This window comes from Lipophrys pholis (genome assembly GCF_963383615.2).
Source record: "Lipophrys pholis genome assembly, chromosome: 10".
NCBI classification, from domain to species: domain Eukaryota; kingdom Metazoa; phylum Chordata; class Actinopteri; order Blenniiformes; family Blenniidae; genus Lipophrys; species Lipophrys pholis.
Genome location: NC_137640.1, coordinates 22,834,537 through 22,854,536, shown reverse-complemented (window position 1 = coordinate 22,854,536; position 20,000 = coordinate 22,834,537). Strand labels below are relative to the sequence as shown.

The 20,000-nt window shown below is 40.8% G+C and overlaps 1 protein-coding gene across 5 annotated transcripts in view; it reads right to left on the bottom strand.

Moving 5' to 3' along the window:
• LOC308115412 (adhesion G protein-coupled receptor D2) overlaps positions 1–20,000 on the bottom strand; it is an 87,439-nt gene that overhangs the window by 26,396 nt on the left and 41,043 nt on the right. For 3 of the 5 annotated variants that reach the window (XR_013935690.1, XM_080472886.1, XM_080472887.1), the window contains 2 exons: positions 15,667–15,720; positions 12,070–12,214 (listed from right to left, as the gene is read on the bottom strand). Coding sequence is in view for 3 of the 5 variants with exons in the window: in XM_080472886.1 (XP_080329012.1) it covers positions 12,070–12,214; positions 15,667–15,720 (199 nt within the window). In the remaining 2 variants the exon portion in view is untranslated. The remainder of the gene's footprint in view (positions 1–12,069; positions 12,215–15,666; positions 15,721–20,000) is intronic. The other 2 variants (XR_013935691.1, XM_080472888.1) reach the window with 1 other exon arrangement.

The window sequence follows — 20,000 nt, the reverse complement described above, 5'->3', positions numbered from 1 at the left end:
TCTCCCTCTCCCTCTCTCTCTCAGCCCTCGAGCGGCAGGCGCTCTGCATGTAACAGCTGAATATAAAGAAGAACATTAAAAGCTATTCAATAAGCCACTGTAAAATTGATCAGGCTATAAAAGCTGCTATGCGTGCCCTGCCCAGCCGTCCCACCCTCTCTAAATGTGGGCGACTGTTGCGAAGTGAAGCGGGGGGAGTAGAGTTGGTGACATGGAATAAAAGGAAACGTATAAGATAGGAGGACACGTGTCATGGAGAAAATGAGTGACGTAAACGGAAAACAATACATACATGCTGAGACAGCATTCACCACAGCCTTCACAGCGTAATCAAATGCAGTTGGGACTTTTGATGTGCTATGAGAGTTATTCTACAAACGTCCCATTTCATTCACTCACATGACCTCTACCAAATCTGCACATAATTGGGGCACCGGAAAGTTTTGCCACCTCCATGTCTGAGTCGGTACAGTGCTCTTGAAAGTTCATAAACTCTGGTGTATCCGAGTACAGAGGAGCACACGTTTCCTACGGTAACGGAAATAAAAAGGATTTCTTTGCGAAACTTGGTATTGTGCTTTGTAATTTCTTGGCAAATGAATATGATAATAAAGAGTTAACCGCCTATTATTAATATACTGTATAACCAGGTATTGGTCCTATGCTTGTTATTCACAGTTTGCCAGACATGTTTCAGGACTGATCTAGGCTGTTCTGAGTTCCTCAAAAAAAACCTCATCCTTTACAATCAGGTACTTGTTCAAGTGGTTTGTTTGAATGTTGACTGTTAAGTATGTTTACCCATTAACAGAGTCTGAGCCTGCTGCCGAAGATTCAAAATAAACACACATCAATAAATTCAATACAACACAAAAGGTTTGGTACTTGAGAAGATTTTAATTCTGCCAAAGAGAAAAGCAATTCCAGGTTCTTAGTCAAGTGCAGCTCATAGTTCCTAATTCAGAAGCAATCAAGTGAAAACAGAAAATGCATGTTTAGAGACGCAAATCCCATCTCTTGAAAATAAAAGCTGTGTGGATTTCGCAAAAAACTAAATAAACTTGGCAACAACCCCTGAGGATTTAAAGTTTCCTAATCAACGTTAACAGTATCACACTTGGTCCTTTCTGCCGCCATCCCTGACTTGGAAGAAATGAGAATATTTGCAGTGGCGAGGAGTGGTGCTGTTGGCTCAATCAGTGGCAGTGGCTCGGCAAACTGCGTTTTTCTTTTAACTTTCAATTCTCCTATGCATCCGTGCTTCACAGCCCCTAGGGCTATTGCCTTTCTCAATCTGTCCCTGGAGAGGCAGGAGTTATGGTCCCTGTCGATTGAGGAGAAAGGGATGTTATTCCCCTGTCACCTCCTGGTCGCGCCGCCATCCTCCCTGTCCTGATCTACGGCCTAAACCCCCCCACCTCACATCCCTTACCGCCTTCCTCTCTCCGTTTTTCCCCACTTTGCTTTGTCGTAAGCTGCCCCGCTATGTCGTTGCCATGGGTTGTTGAGATGAGGATGATGGAAAAATTCTCTGGAGGAGGGGGGGCAGAGGTGCTGATATTAGTTCAGAGGGGCTGTTGGAAGCTGCACAATGGAAGCGGTGGCGAGCGCTTCAGCATTATGTTAAGAAATGAGAAAGACGGTCTGTGTATGAAAACATACTTACTTACATAAACAAACAGAATGGAATATAGCTAAGCGGACATATTTAGATTTTTTTTTTTTTTTTTTTAAAAGAACACAACTTTACAATATAAACTACATATTTATAAAAGGAAAAAAATTCACGGTGTCGCCTCTTTGCTGGAGAAAGGGGGGGTGGGGGTGGGGGGGGGGTGGGGTGGGGGAAGTGAAAAACTATAAGACAGCCTGTCCCGGGGGAACTGACCTGCCCCAGGGCACGTGCAGGTCCTTGAATGACACCCCTGATAGTGGAAGAGTGACGGGGTTAAACATAAAAGGCATTTAGCCGACAATTACATGTGGTGGCTGCTGACTCTATGTCACAGACGCCCCATGTGGGCTTCGTTTTACATTTGGCGGCTGACTGCTACTGGACACAAGTAATACTATCTAATCCAAATAAATGATCTATTCTTGTTTTCTTTAAATTCCAAACGTGAAGCAACAAAACATGTGCACATTTCCGTGACCTACTGGAGAAATGTTCAGGTAGACACAATAAAACATGATTTCACGTTATTTAGACCTAAACTGCACTAGCAGGAGGACCATAGCCACTGCAGCAGTGCTACATTTACCAAACAAAATGTAAAACACGACTTGTAATAGACCATTATTCATGGCAAAAAGTGTATTTTAATATTGCGTTTGCGTGTTCAAATGAGGTTAAAGAAACCTAGATATGATAATTAAATAAAGATACAATCCACTGCTCTTACAGTAGAAAACTTTAAAATTTACCTACCTTATCAAGTTCAAAACTATCCAAATGCGGTTTAAAGCAAAGAATAATTTGCTGCCGGGCAACATTCAGAAAATGTTCAGTGAGACAGAAAACTCATAAAGTAAAATAAGTTACTGTAAAAAAATATTTAAAGAGTCTGATTCTGGTGAGGTCCAGGGTTTTGCCATGAGAGCAAGGGCTTGTGGGTTATGGTGCCGCACTGTTTATTGGTGGAGGGGCAAAAATCTGTCTAAATCCTCACTGTCTTTGTTATTTGAGTGCAGGATAGAACAACACTGAAACACGTAAATTAGGAAAAATGAAAAAAGAATTGTGTGATTTGCAACGACAAACACGTAAAGGGGTAGGATTAAAAAAGTTACACTTCTTCTTACCCAATTTTTGAACATGTAATGCACATTTTTCAAAATTGGAGTGTGTGCTGGATCACGCATTTGGAGGAGTGTAGAAATAAATAAATACATAAGTAAATACAAGGAGACCAGTGCCAAATCACTACAATGGAGTTATTCTAAGGCCGCCTCGAAACTAAATGCTCAGAAAATGTTACAAATGAGCAGAGAGTTCAGAATGGGCTCTTCCTTTTACTTCATCCTGGAATATCATCTACATGTCAATATGAGGTAAAAGAGCCAGTGAGGAAGAGTAAGGCGACGCTAACCAAGGTGCAGTCCGTGGTGAAACCGGGAATTTACAATGACAGAGTTTGAGTTGGTTGGTTTCTTTTTCCCAGCATTATTTCTAAAAACTGACACATGAAATTATAAACTCATTGATTTTTGCAGATTATTTAAAACACAGTCTGTGGATTAAATGCAATGCAAACAAGACCCTGGCAAACTATGAGGACAATATGGTGCCAAACCATAACTGTTGCAGTCCTTCATATGACGATATAATTAATCCGCAAATAGAGAGGATTCTGTAGGACTACCTCGGACTGGTCCTGAAATATCTAGTCATTTTGATATGGCAAAGATCGCTCCGGTCCCGGTCCAGGACCAATAACTCTTACCCGCTGACATTGCTAACAGAGCGAAACGCAACAGATTTTTTCGTCCAAAAAAACAAAAGAAAATCTGTCCCAATCCGCTGTTTGCGGCATGCTTTACAGAACCATCTCCACTTTAAGAACACAATTCCAGAAATCATGCCTTTAAAACACATTCCAACAAAATCTGTGAATATGTTAAGACTGTTAGAAGGTCTACTAAAATTTGAGAGTCAAAGTGAGACTAAAGGCCAATTCATGGAAACAAATCACATGGATGCCGTCACCACGCAAAGCCACCCGAGCAGAGTCTGTGCGTCGCCTGACATGCACCTCCAAAATTTGGGACTGAACTTCAAAGTGACGCAGACCACAAGGGCCCTGATTGGTCTGCTCTATTACATTACATCACGTTTGTTTCGTATACTACTATTTCTAAATTAGTGGAGTTGTTTGCTGGTTGTTACTGAAAAAGTCAGAAAGTATGACCACCTCTACAAAACACTCCACCGACACGTTTCAAGAAATTTCATGACTGATCCTTCAGAAAATCGACACCCCCTAGTGTTACGGTTGTGAATTACTTTGTGACGCATACAACAATTCAATTTACATTGACTCACAATCGAAAAAAAAAGCCACAACGACAAGAAGTGAACGGATGAGCTGCAAAATGCTAAAAGGGAGAAGATTTCAAAAAGGTTTCAAGAGAGAAAATGTGAGCTTTGGTCTCTACTTTAACTGAGAAAAGTGAACAAAGAGTCAACTCGAGAGTACTCGACAATCGTATGGATCGATGAGGAGCTGGATGCTATTAGGGGTGAATAGCAACTATAAAAACTACCAACATCGACTATGAAACTAGAATACAGCCCGGGGGTCATGCCAGTACGTAGGCCGCCAAGTTTGTTATTCGCGCATCAGCAGAAGAACTATTTACCGTGACGGTGGTGCGCATGGGCAGCAACAGTGCTCCGGAGCCCCCGGCTGAATCTGTGGAGGGGAAGGGGGAGGTCGGGAGCGTCAAAGTAAAGTTCTAACTTGGGAGCCAGTGTGAAAAAGTGATAGTTGCTCGTTTTCGATGTTGTGTAAACGGAGCCTTAAACCACCGTCCCACCAATAAATATTAGCACACGGGACACACGCGAAAAAAAGGCCATTTCCATACTGGGCAATGCAGAACTTCTCTTTTTTTTGGGGGGGGGGGTTACTATTATACACCTTAGGCAAATCTTGTTTGTGAGGGTCTCTCTGGGTGAAAGAATAAATAAATAAGCAGATAAATAGATGAATAACCCAGAGGAATGGGAGCCCATGTGGCCTGGCCATCCATCATATATCCTATTACCCCGCACTCAACGGCTCCTGCAGTATGTATAATGTAGTCAACCTCTGTAAGCAGATACAAATTCGACTCTTTTCCTCCTCAATTTGTTATATCTGACACCGCCACGGCTTGTGTGGTGTTGTTTCTTTGAATTATGAATAGATTTCCTTCGCCCGACTTTTGCTCGTGCGTGATAGCGTGGCGTTCTTATGCAGAACAGCTGTGGAAAACAAATTCTTAAAGCCCGGCGTGCTCTGTAGCGGTTGGGCGAATACGCATAAACAGTTGCGCTTAAAGCCACTTAAGAACAAACAAATGGGCTCAATATTTCATCTCCGGATGTTTCTTATGATGATGAATGCAAAATGCCACAGTGCAACGCAAGTACAGGGAAAGCAGTTGTTTAAGTTTCTCAAATTATGCAGGGACATTTTCAGATATTTCTGTGTAAACAGTGACATTGTGACGTCAGTGATGTAGAAATGTTCAATTGATAGATGTGTTAACAATTAATTTAAGGAACTATAAATTTGGCATGTGCCAAAATGGATGAGTTAATGCTTCAGAGGGAAAACAGGAATTAAGAAATGAGACGCGAGTGTAACGGTGAGACAAACATTGGAGGGAGGAAAAGAATGTAAATACAGCAGAAACCAATCGCAGACTTTGAACACACTGCGTGTTTGTTTGGGTATTTACACTGTAACACTAGAATCAAGCACTCAAAGCTGAGGCTCACATGACAAGAGGCCATTTCAGGGCCACACATCCTCGACACAGCCGAGCCAACAAGAAAGAAAAAAAACCCTCAATATACACACACACACACACACACACACACACACACACCCACACACACACACGCACACAGTTTTATATGGTTATTTGTCAATCATTTGAAATTGCAAGAGGGATGCAACACTGTGCAATTTACTCGGTGGATAGAGAGGAAAGATAAGTACTGAGGAAGTGATTTTTCTTCTTCTTTTTTTTTGAGGGGGGGGGGACTTGGCTGAACTTTCGAGCTCTGTTTGGTTCGAGCAGATGTAGAATTAGCACACATCACTTTGCATCAGAGAGACACTGAACACAAGCTGCCGCTCAAGAGGCCAAATACCTCTCCGTCACACAGACGCGCACATGCACACCTCACCTCGATTGTGGTGATTATTACTGTCCTGTCAATTCCCAAATGCAATTTCTTCTTGTGATTGCTCATGAAGCATGTTTGGTATCCCCAACCGCCAGTGTCTGATTACTGAAGGCTCAAATTGACAGCAGATACAATGGAGACGAGGGTGTCCACTAAGTAATCTCTCAAGGCGAAATAGAAATCACACACTAACAGCGTCAAGCGCACAAAAAAAAATAAAAAATCTCACTGTTGAATTCAACTTTATGACACTGCAGAAAATTTTTTCAAAAGTCAAAAATACTGTAATTACAAATCCCACATGCACACAAAGGTACCGTCACTTAACACTCAAGGAAGGCCTTACGAGTTCAATTACTTATTCATCCGTCTCAGACACTTGAGGTGTAATCAAGGGTATCTGAAATCATAATGTAATTCACCACAATAACACATTTACTCATGCACATCCAATTGAGTGAAGGAAAAAAAAAAAGCATGCATGCATGCATAAAATACACAAAAAGAGGGGTCAAGCAGCAGCCTCTTAACTGTTGCACTCATTTTGTTTAAATAAAATGTGTCATGTATTCAAACATTCATAAATGACCATTCAACTCTTCCAAAAAGTCATCCTTTGTGCTTTTCATGTCACGTATTCAATGGCACTGATAGAGATCATTCAGAGTTTTGAAGTTGTAGTATTCTAATATATATATATGACTTGTATTTTCTTTCTATCAAATGTAATAGTGAATGTCATTTTTTATTTTTATTTTTTTTACAATCCTATAGGAATATCTTGATCTGCGCTTTGGATACATGATCGCTTTATTGGTTGTAGGTTTCCACTGATAGTTTTCACATCTATGTATAAAATATTATCTCCCTTGATGCACAGTACCATCAGTGTAGTCAATTTAAAAACATTTGACTTTGTATCGTGCAGCTGTTCAAACTAATACACTCCATGCCTACAGTAATTTAGTGGAGGTCCAAATAAGAGGATGAGATTCAAAAGCCAGAAGTTGCAATTCCTGCAAACATGTTGTCATTCCGCCAGGGAACTTTCACTCTTTCTTTTCTTTAGTAGTTTCTGATTGAGGGACCCTGCCTCATGTCAGTGAACTGGGCTTAATGTGCATGACAAGTGTTGGTGTGTGGGTGGAGGGAAGTGAGAGGTGTTGTCAACGAAGATGTGTGTGTAATCTGCAGGAGGATTCGTGCAACACACCGCCACACAACTTTCTATCTAACAAGGCCCCTAATTGCAAGGGATGCTGAGGAACACATGTTAGGAAGAGCGGAAGAGGACGGGGTGTCAGATGTCAGCAATGTGCAGCCATATGGTTCTTACAAGATGAGTTATTCAAACTGAGTACGACACCAGAAAGCGAGGTATAATGCTGCACAATACTCCGCCAAAGAATTACATTTACTGTCCACTTGCAAACTTGTGTTAATCAAAAATCAAAATTAAATTCGGAAACTGATTACACACAGACACACTGAACGGTTGCTGCCAATAAATGTACTTAAATCAAAGTTTTAACGAGAACTGATATATATATATATATATATATATATATATATATATATATATATATATATATATATATATATATATATATATATATATTTTCCATGCCGGAAAAAAAAAAGAAAACTGCCTACAGTCCACTTTAATACTAAAGCAAATGAGACCCAAACAGAAAACTCAGTGACCTTTGTGATTCAAAGCATGAACCATAAAAGAAAGATAACTGCTTGGCCATCTTTGCTTGTTGAGTGAGAGGCTTTAACAAAGCAAGAGGATGGGATGAGGTAACACTGGTGACCTAACATATTATAAGGGCTCGTAACCTTCAACTCAGTCTTTGTGTGGCGCCTCCTCATCAGAAATGCAACACTCATGAGCATACACAAACACCCACACAGCCCTTTCAATTCAAATCCCCCCACACTTCATCCCCTGTTCCTCTTTTATTCCTTCATTATGCACTTGTCCTTCTTTCTACTCAAAGGAAATATGTGCTTCACTTTGTTTAAATTTCTGTACTCTGAAAATAACCCACTGTCTGCTCTGGACATTGGAGCCAACAAACTTGAGTAAACAGAAAGAAGGAAAAAAAAAAAGCATGAAAGTATAAAAATCACAACTACACACACACACACACACACACACACACACACACACACACACACACACACACACACACACACACACACACACACACACACAGAAGGGGTTGACCTTGTATTTGCGAGATACCACTATCATTTAGTGGAGGTTGCAGTTATTGTAAAAACAAATGGCTCCAGCTGTTTGTTTGTAGTTTCTGCTTAAACCTGAAAGGACATATAGTCCCTTTGGTAGAGTTTACGCTCCAATTACATGCATTAATAATTATCAAAAAAAAATAAAAAATAAGTTGGCAAGGAGTGACTGTACGCAACACGACTTGGACTGTTAAAATTCATTCAAATGCATTAGAAAATATTCCTGGGTTATGAAACACCTCAGTTATAGATTTACTCAGCTGAGTTGTGTTGACTTATATTGTGGTTATGAGAAATCTTGCACTGATAATGTTGCATATTATCAGTGTAACTTGGCCACCAACTCCAGACTTAGTGCATGATTGTGCAAAGCCAGTTGCATTTTCATGTCACTGAGCCACGAATAGAATAGTGGGGCAGTGAATGGGTTCAATGAGACAACCTGACAATTTCTGCAATTCTGCATTGTTTTAATCCACTTGGCTTCCTGGAGAATCAGTCAAGTAAATGTGGAATATGGACTTATTTAACAACTGTGAGCTGGTCAAACGAAAGAGGACAGGGATCGTACAGGAAGATCAGCAACGGAAATATTTTAAATCAAGTTGTATTAATTTCAATCAATACAATATATTCTCAAATGACACTTTGTTTGACAAACTCATCAGAGACGTGGCCAAGTAAGTCTACCTGCAGCACTTGAATGCCCTCATATGAGGTGAACTGTCCTGATAGGACCACATTTACATTTAATGATACACTTGGCTGTATTAATCGACTGTATAACCTGTAGGTGATGCCAGGAACTCAGAATAAGGTGTCGAAAGTAAAAAAAAAAAAAAAAAAACGTGTGCGCGCACATGCGTGCATGTGTGTTATCCACCATATACTGCACATATTACAGGTTATCCACTAAGTATGTCGAGTTTTGTTCACAGAAAGTTGGAAAAACTGCCTCAATAGAGATAAATTGTCATTAACTATAGAATCCAAACCACAAAGGTCTGCTCAAAGGACATCTGCCTCCGATGGTGGTCTTCAATCTGAAGATTTTACAAAAAAACCTCTTCCAAACAGTGTATCAAATGATGCTGGTGAAAATATTGGTTATCAGGTTTTATACAAGCGGTCCAGGACACACAGAGAGAGTCTTTGAGAAATTCAGAAATCATCTTGCAGATGTTTTAACTATGTGCCGGGGAGGGAAAATGCTGTGCCGTTTCTAAAAGAAATCCACTGCAAAAGGTAAAATTAAGAACATCTTACTTTCACGATGTTGACCTCTCCATCTATTTTGCCCTTCTTTTGAAATGCTGTATCTAAAATCATTCCCACAATCAAATGGGTCTCAAATCTGCTGAGTGCAGCGTGGGTCATGCAGCTAGAGTGAAGCCAGGGTGTCTGGTTAGTGTTAAAGTTTAACAGGAGATTTTAGATGTCTGATTTCAATCAACAGGCAAGCCACTACTCTCCATTTCAGAACCCCATGCCGTAATGTCTTGCAGATATGCCAAAGGGTTCATATACTCAAGGAATATATGAGTATGCATGGCTGTAATTGTAATCATTCTACCCCTTTCACTTGCACAACATGCTTATGATCTGAGTCAAAAGTATGTGTAACCTATATCAACAGTTTAACAAAAGGTTAATACTCCGTTTTTTAAATGACGTTTTCCAATTCGGAGCTTTCTGAATCCCAACAAATAAGCAAAGAATGATTGTGAAACACCGACACAAATTCACTCCATTTAAAAACGTGTTTTTCTTCTTTGCTTCTAATACCGACTGTGTGAGTCAGAAGGATGTATTTGCACAGTCTTAAGGTAGAGGGCAAACTTTCTCCCTGCATTCTGATATTAGTGGGAATGGGTTTTTCTGAAATCTCATTTCAGGAGGCAGGTCGAGCAGCATGATCTGTGGTATCCACACAGTGTGGAAGTCAAATGAAGCCAATGAACGAAGCCTAATGAACAGGATGTATGTGTTGTTATTTATTTCTGATAATGCCCACACTAAAGGAGTGAGGAGGAGGAGGAGGAGGAGGAGGAGGAGGAGGAGATGTTATGTTAAAAATGTTTTTCAGATTTTGTACCACATCAAACAGAAAATGTTATTCAAGCAAAAACTAAATGTTAAATCAACTTAAAACAATGTTTGAGAGACTGTTGATAACATTCTAATCTGATTTAAAACTACATCTCAAACTTGTTTTACATCAACTTCATAATAACATCGTGGAGTTTTTCAAGTTTTATATGAACGCTTCTATTTTAGAAATATTCTTTCGTGCCTAAGCTCCTACTCCTGTCTTTTAATCCCACCAATAATTATTCAAGGCTGAGAGGGTCGCTCATGCAGCAAACATATTTTAGTTGAACGAGTATGTATGTTTGAGATCATTGTGTGTTAAGCAAAGCAAAGGATTTGGTAATAACTCACAAAGCATCAGCATTAAAAGCAGTAGCGCTGGTATGAGTTGGGCATATGGAATAAACTACTCCATGAAGAAAGTTTTAGAAAATAAAAGAAAGAAATTCAGTAAAGTGATTCGAACTAAATGAAATCTTCATGTATAACACAGAAATATGAGAGGAAGAGGTCAGTGAGAATCCAGTGTTTAATCATATGGCGTATTTCCAAGTGAAATTGTGCCGCTTACCTCTTTAACCAATCCAACCATCCGCCTAACCCCCTCTACAACCACCATAACCCACCTGACGCACGCACACTGAAACACACATGCCAGACTTGAGTACGTAGGGTTTCAATTCTTTGGAAAAAGAAAAAGAAAAAGAAAAAAATACTGAAAAAGCTTGGTCGCATACGAGAAACTACTCTGCAAAAATTAAAATCCTTCACAGGCGAACTTCCACTTCTAGAAGCAAGGCTACAGGTGCTGCTCTCTTCAAAAGAGAAGGCAAGCTCCGGGGAAAAAAAGGTACACAAGCCACAAAATAGTTCACTTATTCTTATAGATTCAAATTTCATCTTTCATTAAAATTAAAAGAATATCACACAATAGGTGGCCTTCCTTGTTCTTTTTAAATGACGGTGGATTGGTTGTGCTTTTTGAGAAGCAAGGCCAGCAGAGTAATCCAATTAGCAAGCAATATTGTGACCCGCTATTATGTTCTGTTCCAACGACAGCTGTCTCCAATCCTCTGATCAATGGGCAAAACTGCAGGAAAATTGAATCAAAGACGCTTTTCCGTCCCTCCATAGTTAACCTTAACCGCGTTCAAAAGTAGCGTATTTAGTTTCAAATGCAACAATTTTGCCAATATATATTACAGTTCAGGTTAGATGTAAATAGGATTTCATTGTGCGTGCTTAATTCAATGTGGAGGATGAAAATAATTGGAATGAGAGAACATTTGAAAAGCTCAACCGTGGAAAACAAAAGTGTATGTTTGTTTTTTCAGGTATGAAGATACCATCCAAGTCTCCATTACAGCAGCACGGTGACCATCCAGGGCCTGATCTTCTAAATGATTACACAATAAAACAAGCAAACAAACCGAAAAAAAAAAAACAGGTGCAAATGTAGAAGCTGATTTACTAACATGATGCTCTAAGGATTACGCCTGACAAAACAACTCACACTATCCATTTTGTCTTTTTGTGGTTTATGTTAATTGGTGACTATGCGATACATAATGTGATTCGCTACAGCTGAAAACACATGTGGATCTTTACTGATGTGTTTAACGCCTCTCATCACAATAACGCTGCCATCGAAGCAAAGATGCTGCAAATACTTTAACAACAACTGCCATTAGATCTTCAATAGCTCTGACTGACAGGCATTTGTAGGTAAATGATACCAGTTACCCACAGCACACTATAGTAAGCCAGAAATAATTAGTTGGGGGACAAAAGTCGAATTTGTCTTTGTTTTGACAGCTCACCTATTGTCTTCTCTTCGTCCATCTTTGAGCCTGGTGCTCTGCTGCATGGACAGGCCTCCTCCTCCTGACTTGGGTTTGCTCCAAGTGGGAAGCTGACAGGACGGGAGGTGGTAACTGAGCTGGAGGGTCGAGAACTCGCGCAATTCTGTAAGCAATGAAAAAAAAAAGAAGAAGCTCTGTATCACCTTGCTGCGTAGAGCCGATCGCAACTATGATCTCGTCATACGTGTTGGTTATTAACATGTTCAAATTGTGATGGTTTCGATACAGTTTGTTAACAAAACTTTACACAGTTGAAGTGGACATTCTGCGCAGAGACATACTGTTCAGTGAAGGCATCATCGAGCAAAACAGGCTACTGTTTCTATTGTCTGTGGAAAAGCTCTCTGAATACCAACGGTTGCGATCAGAGATGACCATTAACAGGTTATTGTCGACTACGGTTTCATGCTCACTGTAATCTGAGCGCCAAGCCGGAACAGCTGATGCATGAATTTAACTACGAGAGCTCATTGTTTCACGGAAGCACGCGCATCTTTTTTGCCTGACCAAAATAAACGACAATCAAACCAACCCATTTGTTTGCGCAGCTCTGAAAGGGACTGGGGGGACTCTTTAGAGGCCCCAGGGCCTCATCATTTTCAGACTGGACTTGTATGAGACAGGAATGTCCAATATGGCAAACACTCGGGGGCCAGCTAGTCTCCTTTTGTCTGTTGTCAATGTCCAGCTTCAGAGTGGATAATACACACACACCCACACACACACACACACACACACACACACACACACACACACACACACACACACACACACACACACACACACACATACACGTCGACAACGAACAGATCCTGCATATATTTGTTCATTTTCCACTTGGAGCATGACACTGTAAATCAATCCAATCAGCAGTCCCGCCAACAAACCAAATTTTTTTTCTTTTTTCAAAGCATTTCATCACACAAGGTTCACCGCATGCAGTGAGGCCGCACCTATGTTTGTGTTATTAAACACAGAAAAGCAACATCAACTCTTGACCACTTGTTAAAATGAAATTCCAGTCCTATTAATATTTCCTCTATAAGGCGGATTCCAACCAGCTTCTACATGATGCTTCTTATATCTTGTCAAAACTTGAATTAAGATCAAAAAAACTAATCCGCTTCCAATTTATAACTATATTTCAGTGGTGTCAGGGGCATGGAGGACTGTAAGGAAGGGGGGGGGGGGGGGCTGTTTTTTATTTGAGTCCGGCAACTGACAGCTTTATTTCACAAAGCAATCTGGCTGTGTATGTACAAGAGGAAGGTCAGGGTGGGTCAAGAGGGACGTGGTATCAAACAGGCAGGCAACACTGCTCAAAGTGGCTTTGTGTGTGTGTGTCTGTGTGTGTCTGTGTGTGTGTGTGTGTGTCTCTTAGGTGGGCGGGGTGGGGGGCTGTGTGCGCAACCCTGCGCTCATGAGGCGGGCAACAACATGGAAGAGGGCTAAAGAGGTCAGCAGCAGTGTGGAATTAAAGAAGGGAGATTGTGTGATTAGGTTTGGTAGAATTTATATGAGGTCATCAAGGTTAAACGTACCATGCCATCATATCTCCAGCTGGACACCGTTCAAGCTGTCCCAATAATTTTTAACACCCATCCAGTATTTAGTGAAGTCATGGAAATACGTACATTCCATCTGTATGTACTGTTAAAATAAGGAAAAATTACAACGACGCATGATCAGTCTGGAATTCAATTTTACAAAGAAATGACGCATATAACCCAGACAGTCAACGTGGAGTTGTTAGAATATCTGACAGGTCATTTGTGTGGTTTTCATATAAGAGTTGGTTTATTTTTTGAAGGTGATTATAAGAGGATAAAAGAGAACATACATATTAAAAAAAATCTAATTCATTTAAAATACCACTTTAGATCCTTCAATTGAAGTTGATGCGAAATATGCCACTGGGTCAAACCTTTACTTGCAAATAATACAACATATAAACCTTTCTATCTTCAGCAGTCGTCTGCCACTCGTCTTCAAATGACCCTATATGTAGTAACACTGCCAAAGCCTCTATATCCCTCAACCGGCAAGGCACGATACCCAATCCTATGTTTTATAACTAGGGGATATATATAGGGGCATGTGCGGTCATCTAGAGCCAAATGCCTCCTATCTAACCAAAGGACAGGTAGATACAATAGGTTGAATAGGATTTATGGCACAAAAGAGCATTAGCTAAAAACCGTCAAGCAGCAGTGATGTCTAAAAAACGCGTTCTGGTAGCGGAACCCGGCAAGATTGGAAAATTGCCACCACAAGAGGGGAAAAGAAGCAGTAAAAATGACGGCAGGTGTGGGGGGGGGGGAGCCTTCACTGATAACATGAGCAGCCAATATATCAGATTGCACCCAGGGGCACTGTACCCCCCAACCATACCTAACGCACACACACACACACACACACACACACACACACACACACACACACACACACACACACACACACACACACACACACACACACACACACACACACACACACACACACACACACCTCAATTTGTCTATTTATTTATTTTATTTCCTTCCATCTCCAAAGTGTTCATTCCTGGAGTAGGATGGGTTGGGACTGGGGTCAAAGGGAAGTCTGGATACACAGAAATTTTCAAAAATTAATCTCCTGCTCAGAAATGATTCCAGTGTGGTGGTGGTGGAGGGGGGGGGGGGGGGGGGGGGTGATTGTAAAGTACGTGTGTGTGGGTCAAAGTGCAGAGGGAGGTGCTGGACAGAGTGTTATAGGCCATAAAGACAGACTGAATGACCACGGAGAGGAGATGTGACTGTAATGTGGTCGCCCATAAGGTGCAAGATGTATTTTGCGCCTGTGCATGTGACTCTTTTCACTTGGGAGACGATCAAATGATTGTACAATGAAAAGAGTGGGAGTTAGTCAAAGTGCTAAGGTTTATAATTCTATGTGTGTGTGTGTGTGTGTGTGTGTGTGTGTGTGTCTGATATTCTTAACTACTTCTAAAGTGCTTTGCACGGGCTATAATCTTTATAGACACACATACATGAGAAAACACACAGAGACACATGCACGTCTTTGCACAGAAACACACACACTTGCACCACTTGCAGCATCCCACAGTTCCAGCCAAACAGCAGCGTCCAACAAGGTATAAATACTGGTCTGACACTTTAATGTCAGGGGACGGCTTGTCCTGGATTAGAAACTTGTAACCCACCATAGAGCTTGACATTGCTGGGATGAAGGTGCTGCAATGGGGAGAGTGAGGAAGGGGGGTGGGGGCTATTATGGTGGGTCTGTGTTTGATGTATAAGGGCATCTAACATGGACTGTCGACTGGCGAGGGGCTCGCAAATGTACAGTGTTGCTCCGTGGGCCAGCTCTCATTGGCATTGCTGAAGTAGTATTTTTTCCCCCCCCAGAAGCAGCAAAAGCTGTTGGAAAAGTGTGTCTGTCGCAGCAGCGTCCTCGCAAACAAACACACACACACACACACACACACACACACACACACTCACTCACGAGGATCAGTATACACATTCACGCAAAGGAAAATGGGGGAATACATACTGAAAAATTAAGCGCTTTTCTCCTCTCCTTGATCCTGTTGACCGTGCTCCGAACCTGAAAGAAAGTGAAAGAGAACAGGAGAGAAAGAGGCAAGCATATCCGTTACAGCAGTCATTGAGATCCACTTATAACGAATTAAAACTAAATATCTGTTATAAAGAATTTAGAAAAAAAACAAAACACTTTGGTTTAAGTGTCAAAAGAAGGATTAAACGTGTAAGGGAAAATGTGTACTTTGAGGCTTGTGTGTGTGTGTGTGTGTGTGTGTGTGTGCGAGAGAGAAAGAAAGAGAGCGAAAAAGAGAGAGAGAGAGAGAGAGAGAGAGAGAGAGAGAGAGAGGCTGTTCCAGTATGTCCCAGTGGCTAATGGGACTTGAAAGTGACACATAGAGCCGGCAAACTAAGGAGACGACTTCAAGCTATCATCTGTCAACACCGAGCGCCGGGACCAACAAATGGAGCTATTGGAGGAGAAGGGACCGCCCTAGCAGAACAGATTACATTTTTACAGATGAAACAGTGTACTGCACACCGTCATTTAACGCATACGCGAAGAGACAAGAATTTCAAAGCTGCTGGGGATATACAGTACACATGCATACAGTTTAAGTGCAAAGTTGTGCTATTCTGAGCTCAGCCATGATGTTCATGATTTACTCGCAAGGCAGAAGGCAAATCAACATGTAAAGTGAAATGGAACAAACAAAATGTAACCAATGCATTTGACAGTAATCAAGTAAAAAAAATGTTTTCTTACAAAGATTTAAGGATTATGTTTCACTTTAATTTATTTTTCTGTTATTTATTATAAATTATTATCTTCATGGAATCAAAACACTCATAGCAAAGCAAATTATAAACATGTAACCAATCGCAAATATATATATATATATATATATATATATATATAAATAATCAGTATCACATCCTGTGTGATAAGCTTTTGAATTTTGCTTTAGAGGTGAAAATAAGTATCTACTCATTATGTTTTTTAATTTCTTGAAAGAAATTTAATTGTATCTACCATTCCATTTTACTGAACATGCAATCAGAAGTATATTGATGCACTTTAGTACAGTGAAGTAACTGTTAAGACAAAGGAAAAAAAAACTCCTATATTTACTCCTTTAAATTCCTCAGCAAGGCTATGGAAAAGTGGAGAAAACACAAACATGTACACAATATTAAAACTCACAATGGTATTTAAGTGTTATCGAATGAAGACAGAAAAATCTCCATGAATTATAGATACATAAAAGTCTTCACTTTTTTTTACTACTAGTTATTTATTACTATTACTACTATTATGAGTTCATAATGAAAACGAATTATGATTTAAACGCAAACCGACAGAACAGCAAGAATTGCTCAGTTGCTCAGTGTCAGGTTATGCAGGCTTAAGTCGTCCATGAAAAGCCTTTGGCTCGTGCGTGTATGCGTGCGTGTATGCGTGCGTGCAAGCGCGTGTGCACACGATGGCGCGCATTTCCCCGCGCTAACTGTAAATTTGTGGCGGCCGGGCACTCATCACCACAGCCCGTCCCAGCCCAGCCCACCACGTTAGTGAATATGCATTATGGCTTATGGCTTCATTAAGCCGCGGCGTGTTATAAATTATGATACCACACTCAACAGAGGCGCTCTCTCTCGCACACGCACACACACACACACACACACACACACACACACACACACACACACACACACACACACACACACACACACACACAGAGTCTCAGAGACAGCATGTGTATACAGAGGATGCTTTGCATACATACATTGAAGGGCTACATAATGAAGAGAGCCCCGAGCCCTGTGACAGGGCAGAATCAACAGTGCCAACCTGATGTTTTCTAAAGCCCCTCTATTATTCCTGACAAGATCCTAGAAAGGCCTTCGCAAGCCGTAGATGTTGGAGAGGCGCATCTTAACATTAGTTAATGGGGGAAAATAAGACTTGGGGATTTCACCGATATCAAAAGCAGCCGGCGTACTGAGGCAATTACATGACACAACTTAATTAATCATTTGACAATGAGGGGAAGGGCATTGTTTCAGATGATCGTTATGTGTTTAAGGGGTTTTGCGTACACTCAAGGTTTCAAAATGATGCAAAGCGTGGTTCCCCATGTAAATGGGCGCTAAGCGATTACCATATGAAAGCCGCGCGCCCGACAACACCTGCCGACATCCTTGGAGCTGATGGAAATAAAAGGTCATCAAAGCGTGGGATTACAAGGTGACCACCAAGGAAAAGTTAATTGCAATGAATAATGGAGAGCTACTGTCAGGTAATTAGCAATTAAAACGTTGCATTTTGAGTGTAATAGCAGCAGATGCCGTTTCTCTTCCATACCATATTGGTAATTACTCAAACCAGAAACTTGCCTCATGAATGGAGCACGTTCTGACTTTCAGGCGGTAGTTGGTCTGCCGCCTCACTTTAGCATATCAAAGTGAAATTTGCTCACATGAAAATAGTTTAATACTTAGTTAGTTCTACATGGTGAGCGAACCACAACTTTGCAAAGTCGTTACAAAGAGCAGCCTGATTTTGCCACAATGGCATGTCAGTTACAACTCTCCTCAGTAAACATAGCTCAAAAGTATATTGCTCGTAGGATATCCTGTCCAGTCGAACATTTCTAACCTATAAACTGTGTTTCTGCGCTGGAACAGAGGAACGCTGATGTTTGCTGTATCGTAATCAGAGGGCAGGCAATCATTCCTCGTCAGCCAAGACTTGTGGTCTCGGGGCAGACACAATAGGAATCTCCTCTCCTTACTTTAGCAACACCGCTAGAGACAAAACAGGGACTTTTAATTATATCCATTCAGTCTTTCCTATTAAGTGGATATTTCCTTTCACGATGTGAAGAATGGCGAACGGGCGAAGCCAACGGCGCTGTGCATCACATTTGAGGTAGCAGGCGAAAGACACAATACAAAAGACAAGCAGGGTGAGACGGAACCAAAGAAGCCCCACCTTTGGAAGGTGGGGGAAGTTCAGAGGAAGAAATAGAAATGTGGAGAGGTGAATAATACAGAATCTTTCTGCAAATCTCAACAAAGGAGTGTGTTCTTTTGAAAATGGGAATGTGTACACGAGCAGCTCACAAACTACTGGGACCTCAGGGTCAAGGACAACTTGAGTGTTAGAAAATGAATTCTCAAGCACTAAAAAAAAAAAAGCCACTTAAGCAAGAATGCAGTGTTGATTTATTTTACAGAGTGAATGGTAAACCTTCCCTGGCTCTGCATTGTCAGTGCATTGCCTATGACTCAGGGACAGCTCTTCATGTGCTCGAGAAGACATGAATGAAGAAATGAAAGTGGAAAAAGAGAAGTAAAAGAAATATGATAAGAGGACAGGAAATGCAAATGTTCCATCATAGATATTCATGTGGATGGTCAGACAGGGGCAATGAGGACAGAAAGTTCAGAAAGGGCCCAGAAATGTTTTTTTTTTTTATAAATAAATGAACTGTTAAACGGTTGTGAAGAGATGGGTATCTCTTCAGAACATTGTGCGTATTCATGATGACCTTATCTGTCCAGCCAGAGCAACACGAGGCATCCATACTCAAATGTACAGTTATGTGTGTTCATGGTTTTTTTTATTTTTATACATATATGTATATAATAACCACATTCATGTATCAATGCCTCATGACGTGAATCACCTCTGAAGTTTTTTAAGGTTTTCTACAAAGGCCACAGACTTTTTCAACGGCTTACATTGTCAGGGATTTCTGAATTCTCAACAATGCTACAAAGGAGAACTTTTCCAGGATTTAAACTTTCAATGTCCATACAATAAAAAAACATGTCTAAAAAAAAAAAAAGCTGCATTGTAAGAAGTGCTCAAATGTAATATCATTTATGCACATTTAAAGTTACCCTCATTTACAGACTAAAAGCCAGATTTGACCAAGAGTGATTTTCATGGGTTGAGTCTCATCCATTAAATTGTACCTCTCTGTCTCGACAGTCACCCACTCTCCACCCCCCACACCTCTTCGCCGTATCTAAATGGTAATAGCGCAGCATCTCAATATGATCTTTCCTCACTCCTTCATTACATATTGTTTCTTCCATACTGTTTTTTTTTTTTTTTTTCTTTTCTTCCACTCTACAGTGGTTACCGCCTGAGGTCCCGCAAACCCCTGGCCAGCAGCTTTGTCAGGATGCTAAATGGAGGGCCATGAGTTTAAAAACTTAAAGAGGCAGTGAAATATTAGCCAATGTGGGTGAGGAATGAGTGGCTGAGAACCGCAGCGTGTCAGTGTTAAATGGTCGGACTCGGATGCATATAAGTTAGTCCAAGCATGAAGG